General features: G+C 42.9%; 1 protein-coding gene across 2 annotated transcripts in view; it reads right to left on the minus strand.

Annotated features, from left to right (window-relative positions):
* The window catches only part of LOC138245814 (alpha-N-acetylgalactosaminide alpha-2,6-sialyltransferase 1-like), a 211458-nt gene that overhangs the window by 119110 nt on the left and 72951 nt on the right, over positions 1–19397 (minus strand). For both annotated transcript variants that reach the window (XM_069199750.1, XM_069199749.1), the window contains exon 2: positions 13038–14064. In XM_069199750.1, coding sequence (XP_069055851.1) covers positions 13038–14064 — 1027 coding nt within the window. The remainder of the gene's footprint in view (positions 1–13037; positions 14065–19397) is intronic.

Genomic DNA, 19397 nt, shown 5'->3' on the forward strand with positions numbered 1-19397 from the left:
ACTCTACTTCAACCCACTCCAATCTAAAACATGCTAGGACTCTCTACGACAGTCTACAACACCCTACTCTACCGTTCGACATGCCATTCCACTGTATAGCTCACTGCTCCAGTCTATGATACTTGACTCCACTATATGAAACACCATGCCATTACACAATGTAACACTTTACTACACTGTGCAATATGCTACTACACTGTACTCTACTCCACTCTGTTCCAATTTACAATATTCCACTATGTAACAATGGACTTTACAACACTCTCCTCCACTGTCCTGTACAACACTCTACATAACAACTCTCCACTTGCTACACTGGAGTCTACGATTTGAAATACACTTTTATTAACATTTTCAATGTTCCTTACACAAGCCAAGTTTAAATTACACACACTTTAAAAATTCAAAATGTATAGCTACAACTTTCATTTACAGTTTATCCACCACCGTCAAATTAATAAATGTAGCTGAACTTATTACACACTCTTTTCAGTTTGTTAATTAGCCAACACTAACTTCAACTCACCACTACACGATGCACTGTGTTGTGACAAGCAATGATGTCATTTGAGAAATTACAGGTGTTGTTATGAATGCATTGAATTAACAAATTTGCAAGGGTATAAATAGTGCACAGCAGAGGCATGACCAATAGTTAATTTAGTGTGGAGGTGTATTAAAAAAATTAAAAATAAGTAGCCAATTTACATAATTACAATTCAACAATTATCAATCAGTAAAAAAGTTATTCAATTACTAATTAATGAGCTTCCCACCGTATACCCCTACAGACCTAGCAGCATGCACCTAAAATATATCTAAAAACAAGAATTCAATGATTTGCATTTTTAAAATCAAATACAGTATTATCACTTAATAATTAACTGTTAATTAAGTATTACTTAATTAACTTCCCGCCCTAGATCCCTAAAACCCCCTAAATATTCACACTGCTTTCTGTCTCAGGCTGTGACGGCATAGCACTAAAAATACACAAGTCACTACTCTCCAATGCACCAACCAAGATTTAATTCTGTGGCTCTAGGTTACGCACAGTCCTCTGCAGTGCATAAACGAATAGAGGTTTTATAATGCAATATAGTGCTGAGTAGCAATTTTTTACATTTATTTTTCATTTAAGATATTCATTATTTTAAATTTAGCAACCTGACGGGGAAATGTAAAAAAAAAGTAAAAAAATATTTTGTTTTTTTTAGCTGCACCTTTGACCCCACACTCACTGACCCCACCTCCACTGCATGCAGCATCATAGATCCCATACTTTTTTTATGCACTAGGACCGCTGGGTGTATGGCATTTGTGGATTTCCAGAGTGGATAAATTAACTCTACAATTTCAATTCTTATTTACTATCTATCTTATCTTACCTTTTCAAGAAAGCATTGCGGAGGTTTACATGTGAGATGTCGATCTCCGAGTGGAGATCTGAAGAGTCTGTTGGAGGACATCTTTGTTTTGCCGCAGTATGGGTTGTACCCTTGTGTTTGTACAACATTGCTGATTTCATGGACATGAACCCAAGACTTCAAGGGTTTTGATCATTCTGCTGCTGCAATGTAATTTCAGAATTTAGGTTGTGCAGCATCGCTTCCTTTGTTGTACTGTTCTGTGTTCAGCCTAAGCTCTGCCATGTTATGGTGTGTCTCATATGTTGGTAGAGGGTTGATTAAAAGTATTGAGGAGGTAATGTCTTGATTACTTATTGTGATTCCCAAATATTCCTAGTCCTATACTTTCTTGCTGCAGTCATTACACCTAATCTGCATCACAGATGATTAGAGCTTCTACTGTATAGACACTGTGGGTAAAATTACAGCTGGATTATAGGATGCTTTGGACTTTTGTGGAACCCCTTATGAGTGGGAAAAATCATCAGCTTAGGAATTACGCGCTGTAGAGTCTTCTGTCCAGGGTTCGGTTTACTTTTCATAAATAAGTTCTGTGACAATGAAGAATAGCTCTAGGAAGAAAGGAGGTTATCAGCAAGCAATCTAGGCTTCTTTTTCGGATATCCAATATTTAATAGGCAGGTTAAAGAATGCAGTACCCGGTGGAAGGCCAGGAGGATATGCTAGGATTTTACAAGGGCATAGTGTGATGAACATTACAAGTAAGTCATTATATCAATACCTTTCTTCCTGGACCAAATCCCTGTTAATGACCTGCAACCATGCAAAACCACTTGGACAACATGGTAATCTCCCATGTGCCAAAAACCTAAAAAGAAGTGGATTGCCAGAGCTGTCTATTGAATTTCTTCAGTAGAGTTTCAATCATGAGTCTTTTTTTTATTAGTGAACAAAAATATGCAGAGAAGACCGGTTAGAAGCCTCACCTGTTCACTGATAATAGTGAGGAGTTTCCATCCCGAAAGTACCCTTCCGTTCTTATATCTATATATTTGTACTTTCTAATATTTGACTATTTCATATTGATCCATCAATCAGAGATAGAAATTGCCCCACTAGAGACAGAGCCCAGTGTCACCAACAGAATGCTGCAAGTCATATATCCAAGGGGCCCCTTTTTCACTCTAGTGTGTGTATTTACACTTCTACACAAATTGAAGCACTTGTAGGGAATCATGTCAGTGAAACGGAGGCACAGCTTCAGGAATGAAGAATGAACTACAACACACAACAATTGTGCAAGTAGAAACTTTAGGAATGGTGCATTAATATGTGACCAAAGTTCACAAATCTTTCTAGCCAAAGAAACGATAACTGTTAGAAACTGGGTTTCTGGTTAGCTAGGGTATGCACCTAAGCCAGGCAGAATCCACCACTTTAGTCAGGACAAGTAAGTTACACACAAAAGATAACCTGTGCTCACCTCCTGGAAGCTTGGCACAGAGCAGTCATGCCTATCCCCAGAGGTCACGTGTAAAGCATTTGTGCAGCACACTCACACCAGTGAAACAATAAATACACCACAAAAGAGTCTCCACATAGGATTATGTAAATATATCGGTCTTATATTGTAAATATAGACCGTGGACCAAGACCATCATAAATGCATAACATGAAGTTGCTGGAAAGTAGTACTTGGGATCCTGATAATGCCAAAAGTCCAAATGCTACACACTATGACATCACTTAGATAGTACTCGTCATAATGGACAATGCAAGGTTCAAAACGCTGTTGTACCGTAGTACATCAGGCCCATATATTTAGAGAAAAGCACATGTACAATGCGGTAACCTTGCTAATCATATGAAGCAATCAATACTATGGGAATTATGCAGTAGCTATCAATCTGTATGAGGCAAGGGCTAAAAAGACATTGGCAGCGATTATTTTATAAGTAGGTAGGCTCGTAGGTTTCAAAATTACCTGACTGGGATAGTCATTCTACTGGATGCATTCATTCCGGACGACTTACAAATCTTATTACATAATCATGATGTGCAGGACCCCAAATCTCCTCTAGGATGTGTTATGGTTGATCCACTGAGCCCTTTTAAACAAATGGTCCTTCAGGCATAAATGGATAGGCTGCAGGAACTCACTACGCACCTAGCTTACATGACATGGTGTGCGGGAATAACCCTTCTGGAAATGCAGAAAAAGCTGAGATCACTTGATTAAGCGGTATCCGCTAGTTCCAGTTGCCCACGAGTGGCTAGTGCAAGTTGCAGCATATCCAGAAGGAGGGTGCGGAGCAAGGAGGCTCCCACATAGCCCAACCTCCCGCTCCCTTGAAGTAGGAATAAAAGGTCAAGGCTCATCTTGGCTTAAAGCGGTCCCCCATGTTGCTCCAGATAGTGGAGCGCCAGCCGGACTCTGTAGGCAATGTCCTCCTACCCACCATGGTCATGCAGAAGCTGTGTTGTGCCCTACTGGGGTGGCGCAACAGGAATTCCTGGGGGGCGGGGTAGGGGCATTGGTATCAGCTACCTATACTCCACATGATCGACTCACCTGTAGTTTTACATCTTCCAAACGAATTCTCGGGACTCTGTTATATTTCTTTTTACTTGCATATGTCCGCATAGCTAAAGCCTTGACAAAGTCTTGAAGACTAAACATATGTCGACTGTTTTGCTGTTTGGACTTGTATTGTACGTGGTCATTTGATTGGAACTCTGATCATTTGTTCTTACCTGTAATAAATATCCAGTGTCACCTTTTTGCCGGACTTCGAATCAATTCTTGAAGCACCACTTGGATCTACCATACGAAGTTTCACTTTGGGTGTGCCCTGGCCTTTACGTTCTCAGGTGTATTAAATATGTCAAACAGGTGTAAGCCAATGATACCAAGATTTAGGGGAGAGAGCACATGCACTTTAGCACTGATTAGCAGTGGTAAAGTGCCAGGAGTCCTAAAGTCAACAAAAAGAAGGTAAAAAAATAGGAGGAGGAAACCAAAAAGTTTCGGGATAACCAGTGGTGTCTGGCAACTATGGTGATTAAAGGGCGGTATAAATGGGTGGTGGATGGGTGATAAAATAAAACATTAATAAAAAAACGAAAATGTACTTATCTTGCCTGCAAACACGTTCTCTGCTCAGGTCCTCTTCCTGTCACCTCGGATCCAAGGCCCCAGCTAACTCACTTAACCAATCCTGGTGCTGCTCTCGTGCTGTTAACCAGCATGAGAGAAGCACCAGGATTGGAGAGAGCGGCCTCTCTCGCACTCCTTGGGACACTCGAAGCTTGTGCATGGTCTCAACCCAGCAGCCGCAGACAAATTTCTGATCCAATCATTATTTGTCAGCAAGCTGGATTTTTGTAATAGCATTTGATCCCTATGGCAAAATAATCAAATTTGCCAGAATGAACACTCTTTAATTTGCATAGACAATTTCCTGGCCCAACATATAAACACCAAGGGCCTCATTAGTCCAGTAATTGCAGAGGTATTTAGAGCACCTGACAAAATCTGATTCCTCTGAGTCAGTATTTATGGGTGTGATAAATATTACTTACTTATCAATTGAGTGGGAATTAAATGCACATTTTAGCGCTTAACACACTGAATTCCTCCTGTTACCACAAATAGCAAACATTTCCCTGATAAATATTGGAGGGTTTGACTTGCCAATATTTATCACAAAACTTGTAATGTAAATTTTGCAGCAACAGCAGTTATCACGGATATCACAATTAACAAGGCTGCTCTTAATGAGGGCCCAAGAAGGTGACTGATTGATCAAGCAGATTGTGCATTAGAAAATGCTCAATCTAATCTATGAAGCTGTACACTTTTTCTGCCACACTACCACTTCCACTTGTTTCATGTCACACCCCTGATGGAGCATCTTCTACATGCTCCTAACTTGGGGTCAATAATCTTTTTCCATGCACAAGGATTGACCAGGACGTTAGGCAAAAAATCCATCATCGGAATTTACAGTGTAATCAATTTGGCTACACAATGAAAACCCAAATCAGAAATAGAGTTGAAGGTTTTTTTTTACAAATTAATATTGAAGTAACACTCAGGTTACTGTAAACAAATCTCAAAAATGTGATATATATATATATATCACCCCCAATTACTTGAGCACATTTTAATTGTCCCTACCGGACTGTTGATTCAAATCCTAATTTATTGCTATTTGACCTTAATTCTTGTTTTTAGCAGCCTCTGATTGTATAGCTCTAACAGACCATGTCATAATAAGTCCCAAAAACGTTTATCAACAAATTTGCTCAATTTGGACTGCTAAACCAGCCTGGTTTACAGAATCCCAAAAATACAAATGCTAAATACGTCTGTTGTGACAGAGGCAGTATTTTAGTCATCTAATAATCAGTTATGTGCTATGAAAATCTTTGAAGTGTTGACTGAATTTCAAATGACTAATAGAGTAGTCTACGAGGTTGTCCACTTAACAGATTGCTTCAAAATAAAAACGGAGGCCATAAGGTACAGCAAGGCAACAAGCTCCTCCTTTTAGTGGACAAGCATCTACTTACGGCAGTGCTACCTATTATTTAACTAACACACCTCCACTGAATTGTCCTAATTGTTCATATCATTTTTAATAATAATTGTCTTTCTGACTCACCCCATGATGACAGTTTCACCTCTGGCATCTATCTAATGTGTTTTGCACTCAAGGAAGATGTTATTATGCCCCTACCGGAAAGTACAGCTTAACATCCTGCATTTACAGTCAACTTTTGTTCTGATTCATGGTTGTAATTACTCTCCAAAAATTTGTGGAACCTTGGCATTAATTAAACCAAGTTTGCCTTGAAAATACTTTCACCTCTCTTCTACCATAGGATGGGGTCATAAATATTCAGAAAGAATTCGGTTCACATGTGTGGGAAGGTGGCGCCACAATCCTGGCCCCTTTTCACAATCAGTGGATATTCATAATATCACATTTATTTGGATGGAGGCATTTTAGCAGATTATTATCAACGGGTAGATATTTCACCCTACAACACGTTTAAGTTACTACTTCCCATCTGAGATTTAGGGGAGGTCCTCAAGGCTCTGCTCTTGCCACTTCTACTTTTAGTATGTGGGCTTGTCAGTTGACAGTCTGGATTCAATTCTTTGGATTAAAAGTTGTGGCAATTCTGGGACCCATCACAGCTAATTATTTTTTTTTCAGGCCTGTTTTCTTGCTGTTGAGTCATATATGTGTTCAAACTACCTAAACTAAGTGACAGTTAGGAAAATCATTCTAACTTACTATGAGACCTCAACGTGGTCCAACAATATTGTGACTCAACCACCATAGATCATGTGAGGAGCAACCTGACAGTTAGTTCAACTCAAGCCTATTTATGGTACTTCAGATCAAGACCGTCATGCAGAACTATTTTCACACTTTGAGTCTTGAAGTAGTTGCTTCCATTCTTCCATGTTTCTAACCCAGCAACGTCTAATGTTTTAGAACCATAACCCACTTTTTTGCTATAACAAACTATCGTAACTGGAGATATTTTCTTGATCATGAGACAGATGATTTGTTGATGTACATAGAGTATCATGAAGTAGCACACTGTTTTTTACAGATAACACATTTTAAATTGAAATGGGCACTAAACACGCACATACAGTTTTACAGATAAAATTACATTAGACATATATTATAATAATGTGTTGAAATCGGGTTTCAGTGAATATTTATTATTTGTGCATCACTAAGTAAAGTGTCTCTACAGTATATGTTCTCATCCTGTTAAAATCTTTGTTCCGTCACACTACAAATACTACAAAAACTGTGCTTCATTGTTGCTTTCTTAACTGCTGAATGCATACAGTTCATTTACGGATATTAACATTTTGCTGTGTGTTATGAAGAAATTACATCCTATAACCTTCCCTTTCACACTCCCTGTACCACAGCAAGATTGTCACATAATTCGCTTCTTTCTCTGACTGCAAGGTGAGAAGAGTTTGTAAACAGCATTTCCCGTGTTCCAAAATAAGCAGCAGAAGACATAGATTGACATTTGACTTCTGTCTTTGAAGCACAGCAAATGTGATGAGATAATTAAATACTTAAATACTTAATTTAAAAGCACCAATATTTATTGATTGAACTTTCAGAAGCCACCAAAAATCGGCTTGCGACCCACCAGTGGGTCAGAACTCATAGTTTTGGAAACAAAGTTATAGAGTAAGTCAGCACTTTGGAGTAATGCAAATGCGACACAAAACACTTCATTTTGCTCCCAAATGAATTAGCAAATGACATACTATAAATCCTTATGACTATTTGTTGATGGACTATGGAAATGCACATTGAGCCCAAATGCAGCAGCACACATTCAGCTCAAACCTGGTCACAGAGATTATGTATGTCTGTCCTTGGATGCCATGCACTGATTGCGTATTGAAGGATGAGCGTGTGTCCATGTGTCTTTTTCACAAGAACCTATATCAAAAATCTACTCTTCTTTCAGTCTAAAACTTTGAACTTTTATATGCCAGGCTGCAGCCTATTTCACTGAGTGAATATGCTTTCCTAGGCAGATGACCCCCCTCTGCCTAAGCTGCATCACTCTCAATTCCAAAATAGAACCAAGCTGGCCTTTTCAACTCTACAAAGCAATAAACCTGGCTATATTCGCATTCAGCAGCACACACAAAGGAACCTGGCACCAGGCCTGCCCTTGCCTTTGTCATCAAAAGGCAGCTTGGAGCCAGGGCCTGGGGAAGGGAAAGAACTAATCAGAACCAGTTTTGGGTGTAGGGTAGGGAATTCCTCCACACAAAGGCAGGCACCAAATAGAAAAGTGACACCTTCCAAACCTCTCATCTGAACACTTTTGGGCCAGTGGCAGATTCAGAAGGACTTCCCTGCGGTTTTAACAATAAAGATTGGACCTGCTTGCCTAGAACCTAGGTTCCCCAGAAGTGACTCCAAAGGACAGTCAGATGATCTGTTTGAGCTACAGGGACATCAAGCTTCCAGAGGCTTCTCTGCAAGTGCCCAGCTGACCAGCACCAACTGGACCTGCGTGAACCTGGCTGCTGGCCTCTGCTGGAGTGAGTCCTGATCACCAAGAGGTGCCCTCAGCCTCTAGGCCATTGGCTGGCATCAGCCATCTCCTGAAGAAAAGGTGTAGATACAGACGTTTTGGGCTCCTTGAGACTGCAAAGTGACCTCATTTAGGCCAAAAATTCACAGCCATTGAGGACCGCCAACACAAAGGTCCAGCATGAGCTCCTCTTTTCCCCAACAGTGACCATCTGCGGCAAAGTCCACGGCAACGTGTTAGACATGGCATCCTTGACGTGGTTCACCAAACTTTTTGCCTCTGCTTCCCAGGTTGTTGATGTGTGCTGGGCTCTGTTTTTGCTGTTTTTGATACTCTAGGCACTTTACCACTGCTAACCAGTGCTAAAGTGCAAGTGCTCCTATGTAAAATGTATGTGTAATTGGCTTATCCATGATTTACATATTTGATTTACTAGTAGGTCCCTAGTAAAGTGCACTAGAGGCGCCTGGGGACTGTAAATCAAATGCTACTAGTGGCCTGCAGCACTGGTTGTGTCACCCACATTAGTAGCCCTATAAACATGGCTCAGACCTGCCACTGCAGTGTCTGTATGTGCAGTTTTAAACTGCCAATTTGATTTGGCAAGTGCACCCACTTGCCAGGCCTAAACCTTCCCTTTTTATACATGTACGGCACCCCTAAGGTATGCCCTAGGTAGCCCCATGGGCAGGGTGCAGTGTATGTTAAAGGTGGGAAATGTACTGATGTGTGTTACATGTCCTAACAGTGAAATACTTCTATCAGTGTTCACTGTTACAAGTGCTATCTCTCTATAGGTTAACATGGGGGGGTGCCTTTAAATATTATTAAAGTGTATATTCCCTTTGAGAGCAGATAGAAACATGGAGTTTGGGGTCTCTGAACTCACAATTTAAAAATACATCTTTTAGTGAAGTTGTTTTTTAGATTGAACATTCTGTGACTCTGCCTGTTTATGGATTTCCTGTCTGGGTCAGTTTGACAGTTTGGCTGTTTGTGAATCCCCTCTTGACAGTGAAACAAAGGGAGCTGTGGTGTAGCCTGCAAATCCCGATGAGCCATCTGTGCTAGAGTGGAGGAAGGAGTGGTCACTTACACCTGAATGAGTTATGCCTGCCCTCTAACAATGCAGTCTCCAACCCCCTGGTGTGAGTCTGGGGCCTGGCCTGAGCAGAACAGGATCTTATGAACAAGAAGATTCAATCACTTCTGGAACCAAGAGGAACCTCTGCCAAGGAGAAGAGCTGAAGAGCTGAGGAGGAGTGCTGACCCTGCCTGTGACTGTGCTTTATTGGGCGATCCTTCAGTTGCTGCTCCTGCTTGTGAAAGGGGACAAAGACTGGACTTTGTGGTGTATTTCTCCTTGTGAAGAATCTCCAAAGGCTTGAGTTGAGCTTGCCTATAGTTTTGAAGTCTCAGGGGTATCAAATACTTTTTCTGCTAACATCTGGACTCTCTGCTGAGACTCCTGCCCTTTCAAGTGGTGTCTTATCCAGTCCCTGGGCACTTGAATGGTGAAGTTGGCAGACAAGAGCTGGAAATCCACACACAGAACGCTGTGCATGGAAATTGTCAATGCACCACCTGCAACGTGGCTGATAAATGACCCGCCGCTGGCTTTGCAGCTAAGATCTACCCTCCACTTGCATTGCAGCTGGGAGATCAACAAATCGCGGCTGGAGAAACTATGCACAAAACCCACTTGCTGCTGCTGATGACACAAATCCGAGACAGCGCGGTTTTCTAACACCGGGTGACAGGATTTTCCACGCATTGTCCCTGGGCGTCAAAGTCAACCCAACTATGCGAGGATCCGAGGTGCCCCAGGCCGGAAATCAACGCATTGCTCTCTTGCGAGGGAGAAAAACGATGCATAGCCGACCTGACCGGAAAAGAAACAACACACTGCCTCCCTTGTGAGCCATTGCTGCCTTTTCCGATGCACGCTTGCCCATGCGGTTTTATTTTTTACGCTAACCAGGTACTTTGTGCAAAATCATTGTTTCCATTGTTTTCTATGGAGTAAGACTCTTATTCTTTTGAAAATTCATATTTTAACTTGTGTATCTTAGATTTTTGTTGTTTTGCTCTTGTTACCTATTTTTCTAAACTAGTTTGGTGTCCATTTTGTAGTGTTTTCAGTGCATTACTGTTTGTTGGTACAAATACTTTACACATTGTTTCTGAATTAAGCCTGCCTGCTTGTGCCAAGCTACCAAGGGGGTGAGTGGGGGTTAACCAGGTGTGATTCTCCTTTGCCCTGACTGGAGTGAGGGTCCTTGCTTGGACAGGGGGTAACCTGACTGCCAACCAAAGACCCCATTTCTAACATTGGTGATCAGCAGTGAGGATTGGACTTGTATTTGTACTTGACATACAGTGATTAGGTGTACACTATTGTTTTCAGTGTTGTCCGTTATGTAACCTCATACTACTTGTTTTTGCTTTTGCTCTTTTTGGACTTGTTTTTTTTACTTCCATATTTTGGGTGATATTTTTCTTCATTCTTGAACTTCTCTTTGGGAACTCTTTTTCTGCCTTTGAACTTTGCATTTTTGATTTGTATGCCTCAAAAATGAGATGTTAGACGCTGGATTTGAGTGGCATCAAGAGCAGAAAGTATTCATGTTGGTGAGGACAGAGGGCTGGGGGTCTGGAGGCAGGAAGGAGTGGGTGTAGACAGTTGGCAGAGTAGAAGTGGAATTGGATAACCTTTGTTTTTGAATAGTTGAGGAGGAGCAGAGCGCCATCCAACCCCTCTAGCCGAGAGACAGTTGAAGATTTTGGATTGGAAGTAATGCCTGAAAGCAGGTTAAATGAGTACTTTTTCTGGTTTGTTTCTCTCCATCCCATTGCCCTTCTTTCTATCCAATGAAAATCTTCATCCAAAAAACATACCAGTATACCTTGGAAAAATATACATTGTTGATGAAGGACTGTTTTAGGGATATTGGGTGGCCTTGGACTACAGCACTAAATAACAGGAGCAGCCAAGGAGAGACTGAAATGATAAGAAGAACAAGGGCATTTGGAGAAGGGGAAGAGGTGGGTCTCAAAGGGGGGGCAAACAGCTGTAACAGGCAGGCAACCAAGCAAACAATAATGAGCAATTAACAGAAAAACGAGAGTTCAGGGTGGAGGTCAATTGTTGTCTGTGTATTTCTGCTGAATAAAAAATGATGTAAAAATAAACATTATCATTTTGTTACTTAAATTTTCTTATTTTTGTGTCTACATTATTGTATTTCAGAGAGCTGCATCTGGCTATTTTTACACAGATTTACAAATACATTGCTGTTCATTCTTAGTAGATAGCATATTGGGTTTTGTGGTTTGCCTCAGATCTTCATCACACAACACTAGGTGGAATGTTTACTGAAAGTTCAAGCAACTCAGCCCTGCAAAGCAAGTTGCGGCTCTCCATTGCCTGACTTTAGAGTGCTTAAAATGGCCATATTTACCAGGGTATTGCCTTTACCAAGGCATTGGCACACATGTGGCCGCTTAGCACTAAGGAAGGCACCATGGTGCCATGGGGCGAGGGTGTCTGCGTTATGGTTAAAATTGTCTTTGTGCAGGAAGGGAAATCCTTATAGGCAAAGCAGTACACACGTTAAGAGGTAACAAGGGGAGATATTTATCCTTGTTACACCCCTATCGGGTAGTTGCATCATTTTGGCAAAAACTCAGGTTTACAAGTCTTGATAAATCTGGGTTTGCATCAAAGTACATGAGAACACCCATGCTCGACCCATGTAATTTATACTCAACGCAATAACACAGCCTTTTGTTACTTTGTAATTCCTAAGAAATGCAAAGCCACACAAATTGGCTTTGCTTAGCTTAGTAAATGTCAAAATTGCTTTTGCATCAGGGATGAACCACAATAGTGACACATCTCTGATGCTATATCTTAGTTTCTCTGGCCCTAGGCACTGCCTACTAGAAAAACCTTGAGTGTTGAAGACTTCACGCTGTGCCCTGCCAGGTTGAGCTCGTGGAAGGAAGAGGCAGAAGTGTATACTTTATGATAAGAAGAACAAAGAGCAGGCCTATTATGCATTTGTATAACTCCTCTCTTTAGCTTTGAGCACAAAATTCATTCAGTCAAACATCCCAAGGACATGATGCACACATTACCATGTACTCTACTAAAAGTGGGGAACTCTCCCATATTTTATGGGTTATTTCTCTCCTTTTCCTTGCTGTAATCCAAAACCCAGAGAAAGATGGGTCTATAAGAAATCGTGATATCACAACAGAATGAATCAATGCAAACTTGGGTGGTGGGGCAGAAAGGAGGCAGTGGTATCAGGCTTCACCTACCACGTGGCTGAAGATAACATAAATATACCACACTTTAACAATCACCTGCTTGCAGAGAACTCTCATGGTTACCCTGTGGGACAATCTGGTTCTGCCAAACTATGAATGCACTTGTGTCACTGTAGAGCTTTCCTCTGGTGCCTAGAACTCTTCTTTTGACCGCCTGCTAGAAAAAGTAATGGATGTCTCAGATGTTTCTGTTGTGTACCGTGAATAAACACAATCACCAGCACTCACCGTGGTATATAAATAGCTATCCTCCTGAAAGTATGTATCTCCTAAGTAAGAGCTATTCATGTTAGGTGGAAAAATGGGCGTTGCGGACGGGACTTTTAGCGCTGATGTTGGGAATCCCTTCTTTTTTGCTGGGACCTCCTCCTTTATTGTCAGGGATTCTTCTTTTTTTTCTTGAGGCTCATCATTGTTTGCTGCAACATCATCCTTTTTTTCTGTGAATATGTTATTTGTTGCTGCAGCCTCTTCCTTTTTTGTTGGCTCTCCATTCACCACTGGTAATACACTGTCTTTGTTTGATGGTGCCTCTTCCTTTTTTGCTGGAATCTCCCTTTGCTCTGAAGGAGATTTTTCTTTTTTTGTTAGTTCACCTTCCTTTTTTGGGGGGGATTCCTCCTCTTTGCTTTGGATGACTTTTTTGGCTGGAGACTCCTTAGGTATAGAAGAAATCTCCTCTTTTTTCAATAGCACCTCATTCTTTCCTGACAGACCCATGTCCTTTATTGCTGGAGCCTTCTCCAGTATTGGAGGGGCCTCATCTTTTTGTGTTGCCACCTCTTCCTTTTTTGCTGGGTCTTTCATCTCTTTTCCTTGCTCTTCCTCTTTATTGCCAGGAGCCTTATTCAGAGTAGCCTCCTCCTGTTTTGATGGTGCTGCTTCTTTTTTTGGTGGGACCTCGTGCTTTTCCTCTGTAGCCTCCTTTGGTATTGGATGAGGATCCTCTTTTTTTGATAACAACTCGTCATTTTTCGCAGGTGCCTCCTTCTGTACTGAAGCAGTCTCTCCTTTTTTTGCTAGCATTTTTTTCTCTTTTGGTATGGTTTCCTTTTTTATTGGATCTTCATCCTTTAATTCTTCCTTAACTGGCTCTCCCTCTTTTATTGCTGGAGCCTCATCTGTTAAATATATTATCTGCTCCTCCATTTCTGGGGCATATTCTTCCTCAGGTACCCAGGCCTTTTCAGTTGATTCTGCAGCCTTTTCCATCTGTTTACCAATATCCATCTTTGCCACTGAATGTTTCTGTGTCCTGTCCAAGGTATGAAACAAGAATAAGTGTCAGACATTCTTTCAAAGTTAAAAACAACACAATTTTTCAAGTGCAGCCTTCACACCTGGACATTTAAATTAGCTTTTCTGAATTTATGTGATCCTTTGCTACTTGTTTACTAAATCACCAACGGCAACTCCTCCGTTATGGCGGCGCTCCCGGGCCAGCATGCAAACATTAACCCCTTAGCTGCCAGGCCTTTTCCCCCTCCTGTGCCAGGCCTTTTTTTGCCTATTTGGGGCAGTTCGCGCTTAGGCCCTCCTAACTTTTTGTCCACATAAGCTAACCAAGCCAAATCTGCGTCCTTTTTTTCAAACATCCTAGGGATTCTAGAGGTACCCAGACTTTGTGGGTTCCCCTGAAGGAGGCCAAGAAATTAGCCAAAATATAGTGAAAATTTAAATTTTTTCAAAAAAATGGGAAAAAGTGGCTGCAGAAGAAGGCTTGTGGTTTTTCCCCTGAAAATGGCATCAACAAAGGGTTTGCGGTGCTAAACTCACCAGCTTCCCAGCTTTCAGGAACAGGCAGACTTGAATCAGAAAACCCAATTTTTCAACACAAATTTGGCATTTTACTGGGACATACCCCATTTTTACAAGTTTTTGTGCTTTCAGCCTCCTTCCAGTCAGTGACAGAAATGGGCATGAAACCAATGCTGGATCCCTGAAACCTAAACATTTCTGAAAAGTAGACAAAATTCTGAATTCAGCAAGGGGTCATTTGTGTAGAGCCTACAAGGGTTACCTACAGAAAATAACAACTGAAAAATAAAAATATTGAAATTGAGGTGAAAAAAAATCAATTTTTTTCTACGTTTTACTCTGTAACTTTTTCCTGCAATGTCAGATTATCGAAAGCAATATACTGTTACGTCTGCTGGACTCCTCTGGTTGCGGGGATATATTGGGCTTGTAGGTTCATCAAGAACCCTAGGTACCCAGAGCCAATAAATGAGCTGCACCCTGCAGTGCGTTTTCATTCTATACCGGGTATACAGCAATTCATTTGCTGAAATATAAAGAGTAAAAAATAGCTATCAAGAAAACCTTTGTATTTCCAAAAAGGGCACAAGATAAGGTGTTGAGGAGCAGTGGTTATTTGCACATCTATGAATTCCGAGGTGAACACACTAGCATGTGAATTACAGGGCATTTCTCAAATAGATGTCTTTTTTACACACTCTCCTATATTTGGAAGGAACAAATGTCGAGAAAGACAAGGGGCAATAACACTTGTTTTGCTAATCTATGTTCCCCCAAGTCTCCCGATAAAAATGATACATCACTTGTGTGGGTAGGCCTAGCACCCGCGACAGGAAACGCCCCAAAACGCAACGTGGACACATCCCATTTTTTTTAAAGAAAACAGAGGTGTTTTTTGCAAAGTGCCTACCTGTAGATTTTGGCCTCTAGCTCAGCCGGCACCTAGGGAAACCTACCAAACCTGTGCATTTTTTAAAACTAGAGACCTAGGGGAATCCAAGATGGGGTGACTTGTGGGGCTCTGACCAGGTTCTGTTACCCAGAATCCTTTGCAAACCTCAAAATCTGGCTAAAAAAAACACATTTTCCTCACATTTCGGTGACAGAAAGTTCTGGAATCAGAGAGGAGCCACAAATTTCCTTCCACCCAGCGTTCCCCCAAGTCTCCCGATAAAAATGATACCTCACTTGTGTGGGTAGGCCTAGCGCCCGCGACAGGAAATGCCCCAAAACGCAACGTGGACACATCCCATTTTTTGAAAGAAAACAGAGGTGTTTTTTGCAAAGTGCCTACCTGTAGATTTTGGCCTCTAGCTCAGCCGGCACCTAGGGAAACCTACGAAACCTGTGCATTGTTGACAACTAGAGACCTAGGGGAATCCAAGATGGGGTGACTTGTGGGGCTCTGACCAGGTTCTGTTACCCAGAATCCTTTGCAAACCTCAAAATTTGGCTAAAAAAACACATGTTCCTCACATTTCTGTGGCAGAAAGTTCTGGTGTCTGAGAGGAGGCACAAATTTCCTTCCACCCAGCGTTCCCCCAAGTCTCCCGAGAAAAATGATACCTCACTTTTGTGGGTAGGCCTAGTGCCCGCGACAGGAAATGCCCCAAAACGCAACGTGGACACATCCCATTTTTTGAAAGAAAACAGAGGTGTTTTTTGCAAAGTGCCTACCTGTAGATTTTGGCCTCTAGCTCAGCCGGCACCTAGGGAAACCTACGAAACCTGTGCATTGTTGAAAACTAGAGACCTAGGGGAATCCAAGATGGGGTGACTTGTGGGGCTCTGACCAGGTACTGTTACCCAGAATCCTTTGCAAACCTCAAAATTTGGCTAAAAAAACACATGTTCCTCACATTTCTGTGGCAGAAAGTTCTGGAGTCTGAGAGGAGGCACAAATTTCCTTCCACCCAGCGTTCCCCCAAGTCTCCCGATAAAAATGATACCTCACTTGTGTGGGTAGGCCTAGCGCCCGCGACAGGAAATGCCCCAAAACGCAACGTGGACACATCCCATTTTTTGAAAGAAAACAGAGGTGTTTTTTGCAAAGTGCCTACCTGTAGATTTTGGCCTCTAGCTCAGCCGGCACCTAGGGAAACTTACCAAACCTGTGCATTTTTAAAAACTAGAGACCTAGGGGAATCCAAGATGGGGTGACTTGTGGGGCTCTGACCAGGTTCTGTTACCCAGAATCCTTTGCAAACCTCAAAATTTGGCTAAAAAAACACATGTTCCTCACATTTCTGTGGCAGAAAGTTCTGGAATCTGAAAGGAGGCACAAATTTCCTTCCACCCAGCGTTCCCCCAAGTCTCCCGATAAAAATGATACCTCACTTGTGTGGGTAGGCCTAGCGCCCGCGACAGGAAATGCCCCAAAGCACAACGTGGACACATCCCATTTTTTGACAGAAAACAGAGCTGTTTTTTGCAAAGTGCCTACCTTTAGATTTTGGCCTCTAGCTCAGCCGGCACCTAGGGAAACCTACCAAACCTGTGCATTTCTGAAAACTAGAGACCTAGGGGAATCCAGGATGGGGTGACTTGTGGGGCTCTGACCAGGTTTTGTTACCCAGAATCCTTTGCAAACCTCAAAATTTGGCTAAAAAAACACATTTTCTTCACATTTTGGTGCCAGAAAGTTCTGGAATCAGAGAGGAGCCACAAATTTCCTCCCACCCAGCGTTCCCCCAAGTCTCCCGATAAAAATGATACCTCACTTGTGTGGGTAGGCCTAGCGCCCGCGACAGGAAATGCCCCAAAACGCAACGTGCACACATCACATTGTTTTAAAGAAAACAGAGGTGTTTTTTGCAAAGTGCCTACCTGTGGATTTTGGCCTCTAGCTCAGCCGGCACCTGGGGAAACCTAGCAAACCAGCACATGTTTGAAAACTAGAGACCTAGGGGAATCCAAGATGGGGTGACTTGCGGGGCTCTGACCAGGTTTTGTTACCCAGAATCCTTTGCAAACTCAAAATTTGGCTAAAAAAACCACATTTTCCTCACATTTTGGTGACAGAAAGTTCTGGTATCAGAGAGGAGCCACAAATTTCCTTCCACCCAGCGTTCCCCCAAGTCTCCCGATAAAAATGATACCTCACTTGTGTGGGTAAGACTAGCGCCCACGAAAGGAAATGGCCCAAAACACAACATGGACACATCACATTTTTTCACAGAAAACAGAGGTGTTTTTTGCAAAGTGCCTACCTGTGGATTTTAGCCTCTAGGTCAGCCGGCCCCGGGGGGGGGGAAATGGCCTAAAATAAATTTGCCCCCCCCAACTACCCCCTGCCCCGGGAGCGACCCTTGCCTACGGGGTCGCTCCCCCTGTGTGGCATTGGCGCCAAAAAACAAATCCCCGGTGCCTAGTGGTTTTTGCCCCCTTGGGGGCAGATTGACCTAAAATCGGCCAATCTGCCCCCAAGGGGGGCAGAAATGGTCTAAATACAAATTGCCCCCCAGGGGAGCGACCCTTGCCTGATGGGTCACTCCCCATCTCTAAAAAAACAAACAAACAAAAAAAAAACACCCCAAAAAATTTGCCCTGGTGCCTAGAGGTTTCTGACCCCCCTGGGGGCAGAAATGGCCTAAAATAAATTTGCCCCCCCAACCCCCACCCTCCCGGGAGCGACCCTTGCCTACGGGGTCGCTCCCCCTGCGTGACATTGGCGCCAAAAAACAAATCCCCGGTGCCTAGTGGTTTCTGCCCCCTTGGGGGCAGATTGACCTAAAATCGGCCAATCTGCCCCCAAGGGGGGCAGAAATGGTCTAAATACAATTTGCCCCCCAGGGGAGCGACCCTTGCCTAATGGGTCGCTCCCAACCTCTAAAAAATAAAACAAACAAAAAAAAAACACAAACAAAAAAAATTGCCCTGCCGCCTAGAGGTTTCTGCCCCCCCCCCACTGGGGGCAGATCGGCCTAAAATAATTCCCCGCCCCCCCAGGGAGCGACCCCTTGCATGAAATTCACGTAAAGAAAAAAAACTCCCTGGTGTCTAGTGGTTTCTGCCCCCCTTGGGGGCAGATTGGCCTCATCAAAATAGGCCAATCTGCACCCAAGGGGGGCAGAAATGGCCTAAATATAATTTGCCTGCCCCCTAGGGGAGCGACCCTTGCCTAAGGGGTCGCTCCCCACCTAAAAAAAAAAATAAGCATACAAAAAAAAAAATATATTGTATCCCTGGTGCCTAGAGGTTTCTGCCCCCAGGGGGGGCAGAAAAGGCCTTCCCAAAAAAATGCCCCTCCCCCCCCCCGGAGCGACCCTTGCCCAAGGGGTCGCTCCCTTTTGTCACTTTCTGCAAAAAAAATAAAAATCCCTGGTGTCTAGTGGGGTTTCAAAAGCCGGATTGCAAGCAGTCCGGCTTTTGAAACCCTGTGAGAGACTTCAAAGGGAAGGAAATACATTTCCTTCCCTTTGAAGCCCCTCCGGGCCTCCCCCACGTGATTGAAAGAGAAATGCTGAGCATTTCTCTTTCAATCGCGCTGGAAGCTCTGGGGGAGGCCCCTGTGACAAATCAGCACGCGCTCGCGCGCTGACGTCACAGGGGGGGTCGGGGGGGAGTTGGTGGTGGAAGGGGAAGGTCTTCCATCCCCGCTTTGGGGGGGGAAAGGGGGGTGCACAGGGGGGGCGCGCTAGCGCTCCCCCAAGTTCCCGTGCTTTGGACGAGGTGACCTCGTCCAAGGCACACGGGAACTGTAGCCTTGGACGAGGTCACCTCGTCCAAGGCACAGAAACGGTTAAAAATAAAATGATAATTTGTTTTTATTATCATTTTATTTTTCTTCGCGAGACAAGTGTTAGGGGCGGGGCAACGACGATGACAGCA

This window comes from Pleurodeles waltl, chromosome 7, assembly GCF_031143425.1.
Source record: "Pleurodeles waltl isolate 20211129_DDA chromosome 7, aPleWal1.hap1.20221129, whole genome shotgun sequence".
Classification (NCBI taxonomy): Eukaryota; Metazoa; Chordata; class Amphibia; order Caudata; family Salamandridae; genus Pleurodeles; species Pleurodeles waltl.